Genomic DNA, 12,257 nt, shown 5'->3' with positions numbered 1-12,257 from the left:
TTAGCTCATTATACAAATCCAATATCACTACAATACAAATAATTTTTAACGACAATAATAAACACATTAATAAATAGTGTTAAAGTCTTTATCGACATTAATTAAGTGTCGTTAGATTCAATCTCGTTAAAAGTTTTAAAAATATATACAAAGAATGTTATTTGTAGCTATATATATATATATATATATATATAAATCAAAAATGAGTATTTTTAAGTGATATACTTATATATAGTCTATAAAGTTATTGTCAGTAAGAGTTCACGGATTTAAACTATGAAAATAATCTCTTACAGAAAAGCAGAATAAAGCGACATATAAATATATAATAGATCTTTATGGTTCGACATTTGACACCATCGTATGAGTACGGTATTTTAACAAATGGCATTGACTTTAATTAGTTAGAATTCCATCTCACGGAGATGAAATGTCAAACGGAACTTAAAATTCATTTCCTTGGATTCCATCATGTCAAACTATTATATACTATAGTTTAATAATACACAAGAAAAAGAAGATTTGACTTGTATGCATCACTTATCAAAAGTAGCTTTGCCAAGAAAGGCTATTGCACATCCTTCATTTTACTCCTTTTGATCATATGCACTCTTCTCAAAAATAATATTATAACCGATCGCATTTTTATATAGAATCAAATGACTTTTGTTTAATTGAGGAGCAGAAATAGATATGAGCTAATAATTTATATTTTATGATATTTTGCATAAGAAATGTTTGCCCTTTTAGTAGGTTTACATTGTGCAAATTCATATTAATCGGATCAGTAATTATTATCGAATATCAAATGACTTTTATCCAGGAACAAAAATAAAACATATATTGCTTGAGGAGCAAAACGCTTATTAACAAATTGCATGCTTGTCTACAAATACTTTATGGGAGAAAAGAAAAACTAACAACATAGCCACTGAAATCACACTAGAGACTGAGGAGAGTAAAATATACGCAGATCGTATCAGAGAGGCTATTCTCGAAGGATCTTTGACTCAATTCCAAATAATAGCAGGAAAACGTAACCAGTGTATATTTCTTCCTTATTTAAATGAGAAAAAAAAAAAGGAAGAAACAAATTACGTAAAATATAAATGAGTAGATATATAATTGCATAACAAGTTAAAAATTCTAAAAAATTCTCACCTCTCTATTGGAAAAATAATTTCAGTTTCATCAGTCTATTTTTCTTGATTTCTTGTTTGGAAGATGCAAATCTTTTTGGATCCTTGTGATGCAAATTGTTTCAAAAATAGCCTCTTCGAAGATTAATGTCCTCGAAATTGCACTTTTTCTCTTGGTACTAATTATCGGCCTAGTAATTTTCACGGGTGCTCGAGGACATTTTGTAATTTTTGCAATTTTGTGATCCAAAGAAGGTGGAGTTAAAAATCCATAGTCGTCATCTTCATAATCATCTATCTTTGGAGTACATTTAGCGTAATTTTCATGACCTTGTTTCTTCTTGATATCATCATCATCATCATATAAATCTTGAAGCTCGACTTGATCACCACGATTATTTAGTATAATATTATTACGATCACGAATATTAGGTACAACTATATCTTCATTGGATTTGATGTCTTCTTCATTTTCCATTGTAAATTTGGGATGATACAATTTTTTGGATGTAATTTGTGGATGGTTTGTTCAGGTGAAAGAAGGTTGTTGGAAAAATATATGGAAAGTTAAAGAGAGCATTTGGCAAAGGATCCTATGTACACAAACTTAGAAAAAGTCCTCTTACTCTTTTTATTTTTGGTCATTTATAACATGATTTCTACGTTAATTCGATTTATTTTACTTGTCATATTAGAAAAATATTTAAATGTTACTTTTTTTAAAACTATATTAATCTCTCTCCTTATTTATTGGGTGGTGGTAAATGAGAAAATAAATAATTTCTCTATACCATTTTATACGACGTTCTTTTTTTTTATAGTTCGTCCTCAAAAATGTCACCTTACATTAGTTAATTGTCATTAAATTCAATATCGCTTAGACTTTAGGGACATTTATAAAAAGTTTTAATTGTCTCCATAAATATATGACAATTGTCGTTAATTAATTGTTGGTAAAAATCATTTATTTGGTGTAATGTTACTATAACTAGAAATAATTTAATTTCAATTTTTTTCATTAAGAAATGAGTTATAACAACACAAATAACTATGGATTATTTTAGACCAAAATTTTTAAAAGTCATTATTTTTCAAGTCAAATAGTAATACATAAAATGAAATGGAGGGAGTAATTAAGGATATATTAATTATCTAAAATGACAACTATTTTGAACTAGTTAGGTTGAGTAACCAAGACTATTAAAATAGACGGAGGAGAGTATTATCTTACAAACTATACATTATTTGTTGTTTATAAATTTTTTTTGATATTTGATAAATATAAATTCACATTACTTAGCGTTCATTTAAGGGAAATACTTTCTACTGAAAAATATTTATATTCAAAATTTAATATCGAAACCTATAATTAAAAAAAAATATACATTGTAATATTCTTTGATGAAAATATTTTGCTAAACTTGACAATCACTATGTAAATTAACTTATAATTATCTTATATTATAGATGAGGCCCATGATTGACTAAAGTGATAGTAGGAGTTAGGCAAGGGATAGGGGTGTGGGGTTGGGCTAGAAAGTTAGTGTGGGGCTGAGGATTTAAATGAAAACTAACTTCTTTTTTATCAATTGTAATGAATTTAAACGTGCAATATATTCCTTTATACGGTTTGAATAAAAATCGATCCAAACAAAAAACTAAATTAAATTGATTAAATAAATAAATTTTTTATTTAAGTTAGACGTGGTTTGATTTTAGATTTTAAAAATTGATAGTGTATGAGTTGGTTGTGGTTTTGTTAATTTTTTAATTTTTTTAGAAATAATCGAATCGAAATGATAAATTATATACATATATTTTATTAATATACATATATACTACTATATTATTTTTATAAATAATTTTGAAGATCTTATACTCAAATATATACATATGTTAAGGGAGTATTTGTAAATTATTCCTACAAAAATTTAAATAAGCCATAGATATTTGTGCAAACATAAAGTATCTCATTAAAAATAAAATTTGAAGTTTAAATCCAGATGTTAGTATTAAATATAAGAAAAATTGATAAATCAAAAATATCCCCCATTTGAATGGAATCCCCAAATCAATTAAAAAAAACTATTTTAATTAAAATTATCGGATTTCCCTTTTAAACTCAACCTAGATCCACCTAAATTAATTAAACTCGTGCTAATTAAACCCCCTGTAAACAGAGTGTAATTGCAAATTAGGCAGGCGAGTAGACTAAACAGGTTTGGCCACAAACAATTAGGCAAACGAGTAGAGTTGGTGGAGTTAATCCTGTTTAAGTGGGTTTGGGTCGGGTTTAAATAGGTGAACGGGTAATTTCGATTTAAATAGGTTGTTTTTGATTGACTTGGAGAATTCTATCATATGAGTAGTATTTTTGAATATTTTGGTAACAATAAAGTATATTTGGTCCTATAGTATAACAAAGGGAAAACAGATAAATATACACATGAACTATCGTAAATGACATGTAGATACCTTTCGTCATATTTTACGTACATTAGTGCCCTTGTCGTCTAAAAATTAGAGGATATACCCTTTATACTAATAGACATACACATGTCATAATCTTACTCACCGATCCGATATCGGATCGATAGATAAGATCGTGTCACGTGTCCCTATTTAGTCTTCCGTTAGAGTGAAGGAGATATATTCTCTAGTTTTTGGACGGCAGAGGCACCAATGTACCAAACGTATGATGGAAGGTATCTGCATACCATTTACGATAGTTCAAGAATATATTTATCGTTTTTCCCTATAACAAATGATAAACTTATTAATTAACAAACATAGAAGGATATATTTTAGCCTCGCACTAAATTACTTTGTCATTTTTTCAGCCATTTCTAATTGGGTCTCATTCAAGATTTAATCAAGGGAAATCCTTTTTTACTTTTGATGTATTGGACGATTTTTGTTAGTTTTTGTTAAAAGATCGAAAAGAAATTAGAATTACATGAAAAAGGTGAAATAAGCAAGCATTATTATATGATAATTAAGGTAGAATGACATTTTAGAAAGGAGACAATAATTTTCGATTCTCCTAAGCTCAGGGGTAACTTATGGGGTATAGCTGATTATATTTATCTTCCAAGGAAAACTAAAGTCTTTATCTTGTTTGGCGGATTGAATTCATGAACCTTTTATTAATAATACGATTTTTAGAGATGAATGTCACGTAAATTAGAATCGAGGACGTACATGTTTTTTGGAATGATTTTAGCACTTGAACATTTAGTCATGAACAAAGGTGAAAATTGTAATTAACTATATAAAGTGATAAATGGAAAATAAACTTTCTGGCTGGAACGATCCTCTGCAAAACGGTCATACTTTTTACCTTTCCACTATCAGCTAGTGTACGATGGATAAACATGGAGTCGAAGCTTCGAGTCCTCTCGCCACAATTGAAGACATTCAAAAACGCCTTACTCGTCCTCAACAATCATCGTCCTCTGTCATTGCAATCGCAATCGCACCTCATCTGTAATTATCCTTTTCTCTGTTCAATTGAGCTCCTCACGCATTTGTGGATCGCTCATATGTAATCTAGATGTTTTTCGTTATTGCAGATCGAATGCAGATACATCTCCGTTACAGAAACGGAGAAAACTTACTAGTTCTCCTCATCAGCAATCTTCGTCCTCTGTTATCGCATCTCATAAGTAATCACATTCTCTGTTCGATCAATTCAGATCATGCATGTATAATCACATTTGTTCACACGAGATCTGGATGTTTTTGTAACTTACAGGTATGAATTACAGCAGGATAACTCAACGAACGTGGATTCATCTCCATTACAGAAAAGGAGAAAATCGATAGCTGTTAAAGTGAGGTTAGAAGATTACTTCGATCTATCTCTCCTCTCTGCAACTCGCGCAAAAATCAACAGTTCTCTGAATAAACAAAGTAGAAAGAAGAAATTGAAAAGCGAATTCGAGGAATTTGTGTGGCCTGCAGAAGGAGATCATCATGATTCGGAGTCATACTCAGAAAATAGTAGAAGAACAGATGAAGCAATTGTTGATCTCAAAAACGACAACGACGATTCGTTCGGCGACGGTGAAAATAATCATAAGTGTTGCGTGGATCCGTTTCAACGGTTTGAATCAACGGCACTGATGCGATTCAGTAGATGATCAAAAGAAATTGCGATCGAGAGTAAAAGGTAAGTCAGAGCATTGGCGCCAAAAAGCGATTTTTTTTTGGTGTGGCTATGATTGGTTATTCGCTTGCAAAATACATCCAAAATAAATGTAGTGCTAATCATTAGATCATAAGTATTAAAATTGATCGTATTCACGTATAACAATTGTTTATACAAAAATTATAAAATATATCATCTAATAACATGTGTAATCGAGTGATAGAACTGTTCAACAACATTTTATTAGTTTATTTTCTAATAAGATATTCTATGTATGTAAGATCTCAATATTCCAAACCACCTAATTCTAACAATTACACAATATTAATAAGATCTCACCGACTTTCTTTTCAAAGAGGAATATCTCTGTTCAAAACTTTTCGTCTTATGAATAAATTGATCATGTTAACAAGTATTCTAAGCCCACTTGACAGATAATTTATAGTATATTGTTTTTTTATATCTTTTTGATATATATGTTGGACAAAGTCTTTTATATTCGACGATTCGGTTACAAAAGCCAATGATAGGATATATATACTATTATATAATTCTAGAAATGTGCAAAAAAGAAACTATACATTATAAGCAATAATAATAACTTTGGTGAGGGTGATATATACGAAAATTTTATCATAATCTTGTATAGATAAAAAGAATATTTTTAATTGATACTCGACTTAATTATTACTTTATTACTCCTCCATTTTAACTTGTTTGTCCTACTTTCACTTTTAAATTATTTCAACTGTCTTTTTTCTTTTTGACAAGTTTTTAGTCCCAACTGTTCATATGATTAATTTGTCATACTTGCTATAGAAACTTGCCTGTTAGTGGGAAATAAGGCTTAAGGAATAAATTCAACATAATATTTTTTATTATTCTCCATAATGTGTTTGGTCGTTGGTGGATTAGCACGTAGAAATCTAGAAGACAACATCAAATTTATAGATATCTGGTTAATAATACTATGGAGTAAATTAATGGCATAATACGTATATTACACCGTAAACTTGGATTCAAATTTTAACTTTAACCTTTAACTTTGATAATGCACAAACAAACACTTTAACTATCCAACTTTTAAATAAATAAACACATGAGTCCTACATGGCAAAATACATGTAGACACCACGTAGGACAAAAAATGACATGTAGGACATGTGTGTCTATTTGTTTAATTTTATATAAGTTTAAGTGTCTACTTGTGCATACCCAAAGTTGAAGGGCATAAATGTGATTTGAATCCAAGTTAAAGGACATATTTATGTATTAAATTTTCGTGAATGACAACGAGGTAGTTTCTAAAAGGCATAATACATATATTAGACCCTAAACTTGACTTTAAATTTTAACTTTGACCTCAAACTTTCATAATGTACAAATATGCATTTTAACTATCCTATCTTTCAATAAATAAACACGCGATTTTGGAGTCAAAGTGCGTGAAATGCAAACGCCCCCACGTGTATTAGTGAGCTAGTCAGTGACTGTCAACTAACTAAACATTTTACATGTCTTTTTTTAAAAAAAAAAAATATATCACACGTCATTTTGAAACTAAAAAAATTAAAATTAATTTTAATTAATATAAAAGAGATTCATTAAGGGTAGAATTGTTATTTCACCATTTTTTATCCTTGTGGGCCTCAAAAATTACCTCTCACTCGCGCAGAATGCATGCATTTCACGCATTTTGCCATATAGGAATCGCGTGTTTATTTATTGAAAGATAGGATAGTTAAAATGTCTATTTGTGTACTATAAAAGTTTGAGGTCAAACTTAAAATTTGAAGCCAACCAAGTTTAGAGTCCAATATATGTATTATGTCTTTCTAAAATCAACAATTTTAGTACCGATTAGCTTGAAAAATACTTTAGGAGTAGTGTACAATTATTCATTCATATTTGAAGAGTAGATTGAAGTTGGGATAGTTACAACAATACCTTCGAAAATTACAGTGAGATGATTGAGATTTCTCCGCTCTTAATTATAGGTTCAGATTAAGAATGAAATAAATTCCTTTGGAAGTGTTGTCTCCCAAAAATAGGTCTTGCAAAAAAAAAAAATTCTTCAAAGAGTACATAAACATTATTTGGATCCTCCATTTAAAACTAAAATCTCTTTTCTTATTTTTCACCAGAACCTTGTTGTAACTTTCTTGTTCAATCGTGCACCACAAATACTGTATCAATCAAATTAAGTAATAATATAATAACATTAAAAAGAGAAGAAAAACAACCTTTTAGCTAGCATGATGAGATTTCCAAATCGTTTGCAAATATATATAAGAAATATCTATTATTTTAACCATAACAATTGATAGTTCAATGGGAAACCAAAAGAAAAATGCAAATTAAATCTAAACTATTGATTTCAATTTGGAATGTGTCTTCTATCGAATTAAAAAACTTTAGGAAAACGAAAGTAATGGTACATGGAGAGGACCAAATCCCGAAACCCAAATTATTTTTTTATCCTAAAAGGTTTGATTCCAGAATCCACACATATATTAACTAAAAAGATTCAATATAAATTCCTGGTTCAATTCCACTTTGTATTTGTAACCTAGCTGAGTTTCCTAAATTTTACCACTCCTACATTTGATCATATGCATTTTTATAGTAGTAATCGTTACCAACAATCATCAGCTCTAGACTTGTTGATAATGTCAGACTTAGAGTTAGTTCAAGCTTGATTTCTAGAGGAGAGCGAGTTATCTTTTTTCTAAAAATTCATTTCATTGAAATCTGATTATATCTGAATTATGGCAAGTACAACTATGGCTAAGCGAGCTCAAGCAATGTGGCGAATGAGGCTACATTCTGCTATTCGCACCGCCTTAGCATGCATAATAATCGGCTGCACCACCCTACTCAGCCCGCCTTCTATTGCAAGGCATCTGGCATTTCCCTCCTTTTCATATGTAACCGCCATAATTATTGTGCCAGATGCTACCCTAGGGAAAGTTTTAAGGGGCTGTTGGAGCGCGTGTTGTGCTACGCTCCAAGTCATGCCCCTTTCTATGGTTGGGTTATGGATTCATGGCTTCGCCACTGATGATAACAACTTCTCGCCCCTAGTAGCTTCTGTGATGGTGGCGGGGAGTGCTTTTTTGGTGGCGTTGCCTGGGAATACGGATTTGATGTGTAAGCGGATTGCTTTCGCGCAGCTGGTTATTGTGTATGTGGATGCTGTTGTTCATGGAATCCGTGTGAATATAGTGATGCACCCTCTACGAGTTGCATCTAGTACTGCTCTTGGAGCTGTGGCTTCTGTTCTTGCTTTGTTGCTGTTCTTCCCCTGGCTAGCTTATTTTGAGGTAATCATGATATACTAAGATAAAATTTACATGAATCAATCAAATAATGCAAAATGTATAGAAGTTCATACACATAAAAGTCATCAAATCAGAGACGGATTTAGATTTTTAAAGTTTATAATTTCCTATACTAATCTCAAGTTGGTGTATAATAACATTCTTATAAATATCTTGTTGATTTCTTAATACAAATTCATGGAATGAACAAAACTCACTAGTTTCGTGAACCCACATTTTTTTTAGTATTTATTTAAATTTTGATGAACGTAGTTAGTGAATACTAGGTCCAAAAGTACACGACGATCATAATGTAGTTCATAAAACCAGCTAGTTTATTAATATCCATACACTATATTGCTTAAATTTTTTCGATATTTTTCTTTGGAAATTAAAGTTCATACACAGGAAACAAAAATATCATTGTCTACTTGGTCCAACAAAATCATTAACACATGTGACATCAACATCAACTAGCCTGTTAACAAGAATAATCCAACTTTTTAAATAATAAGAAGGAAGACAAGTCTATTTTTCTAATGCAAGATGAAAGGGTTGAAGTCCTTCATGAATCAAATAATCGTGAGTCCCACAAAAATTCTAGGTCTACACAACATAAACAAAAAGGTATTATATGAGTCGAACATGAATTGACAAGTTTTACACTAGTTGTCAGTAGTCAGCTCACGATGTGTAACTTCTAAAAACTTACTAATGTATATAAAAAATTCACCACCAACTAAGATAGTTTGATATAACTTTAAAAGAAAACCATCACACTTGTTTACAATGATACAATTGCTAATATATTCATTGAATATGCTTACAGGTGAGGAAACTATATGGTATGTATGCTGAAAATGCTTCAGAGAGATTGGATCTTTACATCAAAGCCCTCCATTCTCCAAATGAACAAATAGCTATGGAGATCTTATCTCAAGCCAAACCAATTTCCCAAACAGGAACCAAGCTTCTTCAGAGCATAAAACTCTTAGAGGTACGATTAATTATCTAATAGAGTAAAGAATTTTCACACTATGAGTGCAATTAGTTAGCCGGTCAAAAGCATACTATTATTACTCCGCGCTTTCCAGGTTACCATATCAAACTTGATACAGAGACAAGTTATAGGCCAATTTAGTCTTATTAAGTAAAAATTCTTGCATGGAACATTTTCGTGGTCTATGCCTAGCTAGCTAGCGCAACCATTTGATCAATTTAACCTGGTACAGAGTTGTAGGTCAATTTAGAGAATACCCAGAAGGTATGTACATTCGCCATTTGGCGTATGCAATTCAAATGTTGTATGCCAACGAAGAGTGTGATTGAAAAATTCTTATTGTTGTATACTATTAAGGTGTATATACCAAAATGTGAGTTGTATACCTCGACGATATACAATGCAACTTTTTGAGGGGTGAATTCTATAAATTGGCATTCGTAAGCGAGTATTTTTATTCCTTTCGTCGTTCAGTAACCTAAGTATCCATTTGTACATGAACAGGGAAGTTTACGATGGGAGAAACCTTGGCTAAGATTCATAGTTCCCTGTTTCACTGATCCTGGAAATGGTTTGCATGACATAGAGAGTCCAATGAAAGGAATGGAAATTGCTTTAACTTCTTGTCCTTGTTTTCAAACTACAATTATTGATGAAAAGCTCATGCGTGTCTTCTCACATCGCGTGCTACAGCTACTCGGTCTAAAACTGGAGCAAGCTCGTTGTCTTTTGCGAACACATTCAATGATAGTTACAGAAACAGAAGGGGTATTTGAGAATGAGTTTACCATTTTTTCCCCCGAGTCAATTTCCCTGACAAGCCTAGATCAACCAGCAATTTTCTTCTTGTCTTGTATCAAAATGTGCATAAATGATCTAATCATGACTAAAGGATCCAAAGATTCAGGAGGAAGTGACAAAGTTAGCTCGAAACGAGTCTGCATCAATTGGACTAACCTAATGAACCGTGAAAGCCTTGTATTCGCGTGCAAGTGCTCAATTTCATTAGGTCTGGCTGTACTACTTGGTCTGCAATTTAACAAACGGAATGGATATTGGTCAGGGCTTACAACAGCCATCAGCTTTGAAACAGGAAAAGTAGCAATTTTTACGGTTGCAAATGCTCGAGCACAAGGAACAGCTCTAGGATCAGTCTATGGAGTACTAGGCTGCACTGCTTTTCAAAATTTCGCGAGAATAAGATTCATAGCTATGATCCCTTGGATAATTTTCGCGTCAATTTTAAGGCACAGTAAAATGTACTCTACAGCAGGAGGAGATGCAGCAATTATCGGAGCATTACTGATTCTAGGCAGAAGACGATATGGTCCCCCGAGTGAATTCGCTATTGCTAGACTCACCGAGGCCTTAATTGGATTATCATGTTTCATCATCATAGAGCTTGTAATCCAACCAACACGAGCAGCAACAATCGCGAAAAATCATCTTCTTCTGTGCTTTGGAACACTTAAAAGTTGTACTAAGCAAATTGACTTGGACTCAGGGCAGATCAATGGCTTTAAGAAGAAGCAAAGACAATTGAATTCTCAAGTAGAGAAATTACAAAAGTTCATAGTAGATGCAGAGTTGGAACCTGGTTTCTGGTTTACGCCTTTTCCTGTTTCTTGCTACCAAAACCTTCAACGATCTCTATCAAACGTCGTGCACTTACTGTATTTCATGGCCTACAGTATAGAATCCCTCATACAAGCATTAGATAGTTGTGATGCTGAGAGAAACAAGATCCAGGAACACTTAAAGAAAGACAGGCAGATTGTCAATGATGCGATTAGCTCTTCAATGAAATGTATCGAGAAAACCATTTCTATCGGAATGTCAAGAGCTTTCCAAGATCAACCAGAGGATCATAAAGTTGTTTATGACCTCGAGGAGGGAAAGTCACAACGCGAATATACAACTACTTCTACTAGCAATAAGGAATGGAAAGCTTCAAGTGATTTTCTTGAGCACTCAAAGGAGGTTATTGATAACATGACATCTATTGAAGGCAAAGAAGAAAATATTAGAAATATCATTATCTGTTTGTGTTCAATAGGATTTTGCATGAGTAGTTTGATGAGAGAAGTAAAAGACTTGGAGAAAGGTGTAAAAGAATTGCTGAATTGGGAACATCCATAAATAGGTGATAAAATTCACCAGTGTTTTACAGGACGGGGCATGAGAGGAGACGTTTTATGCATTACACGGCTAGATATAGGCCTCGAGATATAGAATGTAAGTCTCATGGATCTATGAGGTGTAATCTCATGTATATTTAATTTTATAATTTTATTACTTAAGTTAATAATCAATAATAAAACTTTCAATAATTTCACTAAATTTAGTAAATAAGCTATAATATATAGAAAAAAGTATTATTGTTTTTTATTTGAGATGGAAATTAATAGATAATAACGAAGGAAAAGTATTATAATTATTATTTAAGAAATATCAATAATAAAAAATGTGATTTAAAGCAAAAAAATTCAAAAAAAAAAACACCCTTGGCGTATGTTTTTACCTCGAGCTTACGTGTTTATGCTCAAGAATTACGCCTCAAATTCTAGAACCTACGTCCATAGGATCCACGTCTTCAATTTGCATCTCGGGTGTTTTTATACGCTCCGCCCCGAGACTCGCCCCAAAAA

The 12,257-nt window shown here is 31.8% G+C and overlaps 1 protein-coding gene across 1 annotated transcript; it reads left to right on the top strand.

Moving 5' to 3' along the window:
• The first annotated feature begins 3,831 nt into the window (after window positions 1-3,831).
• On the top strand, window positions 3,832-11,949 carry LOC101254551 (uncharacterized). The gene is made up of 5 exons (XM_004249765.5): window positions 3,832-4,625; window positions 4,712-4,804; window positions 4,894-8,612; window positions 9,439-9,606; window positions 10,114-11,949. Exons 3-5 carry the CDS (start codon window positions 8,058-8,060, stop codon window positions 11,746-11,748), a joined length of 2,358 nt encoding a protein of 785 aa, XP_004249813.2. The 5' UTR covers window positions 3,832-4,625; window positions 4,712-4,804; window positions 4,894-8,057; the 3' UTR covers window positions 11,749-11,949.
• The last annotated feature ends 308 nt before the right edge of the window (window positions 11,950-12,257 follow it).

This window comes from Solanum lycopersicum, chromosome 10, assembly GCF_036512215.1.
Source record: "Solanum lycopersicum chromosome 10, SLM_r2.1".
In the NCBI taxonomy this organism is placed as follows: Eukaryota; Viridiplantae; Streptophyta; class Magnoliopsida; order Solanales; family Solanaceae; genus Solanum; species Solanum lycopersicum.
This window is presented reverse-complemented; position numbering and strand designations above follow the sequence as displayed.

Excerpts from the sequence above, each read along its gene's own strand:
- LOC101254551 (XM_004249765.5), top strand. The coding sequence starts at position 8,058 with ATGGCAAGTACAACTATGGCTAAGCGAGCTCAAGCAATGTGGCGAATG. Across the intron at positions 8,613-9,438 it reads CCTGGCTAGCTTATTTTGAG|GTGAGGAAACTATATGGTAT; the intron begins GTAATCATGATA and ends ATATGCTTACAG. Across the intron at positions 9,607-10,113 it reads AGAGCATAAAACTCTTAGAG|GGAAGTTTACGATGGGAGAA; the intron begins GTACGATTAATT and ends GTACATGAACAG.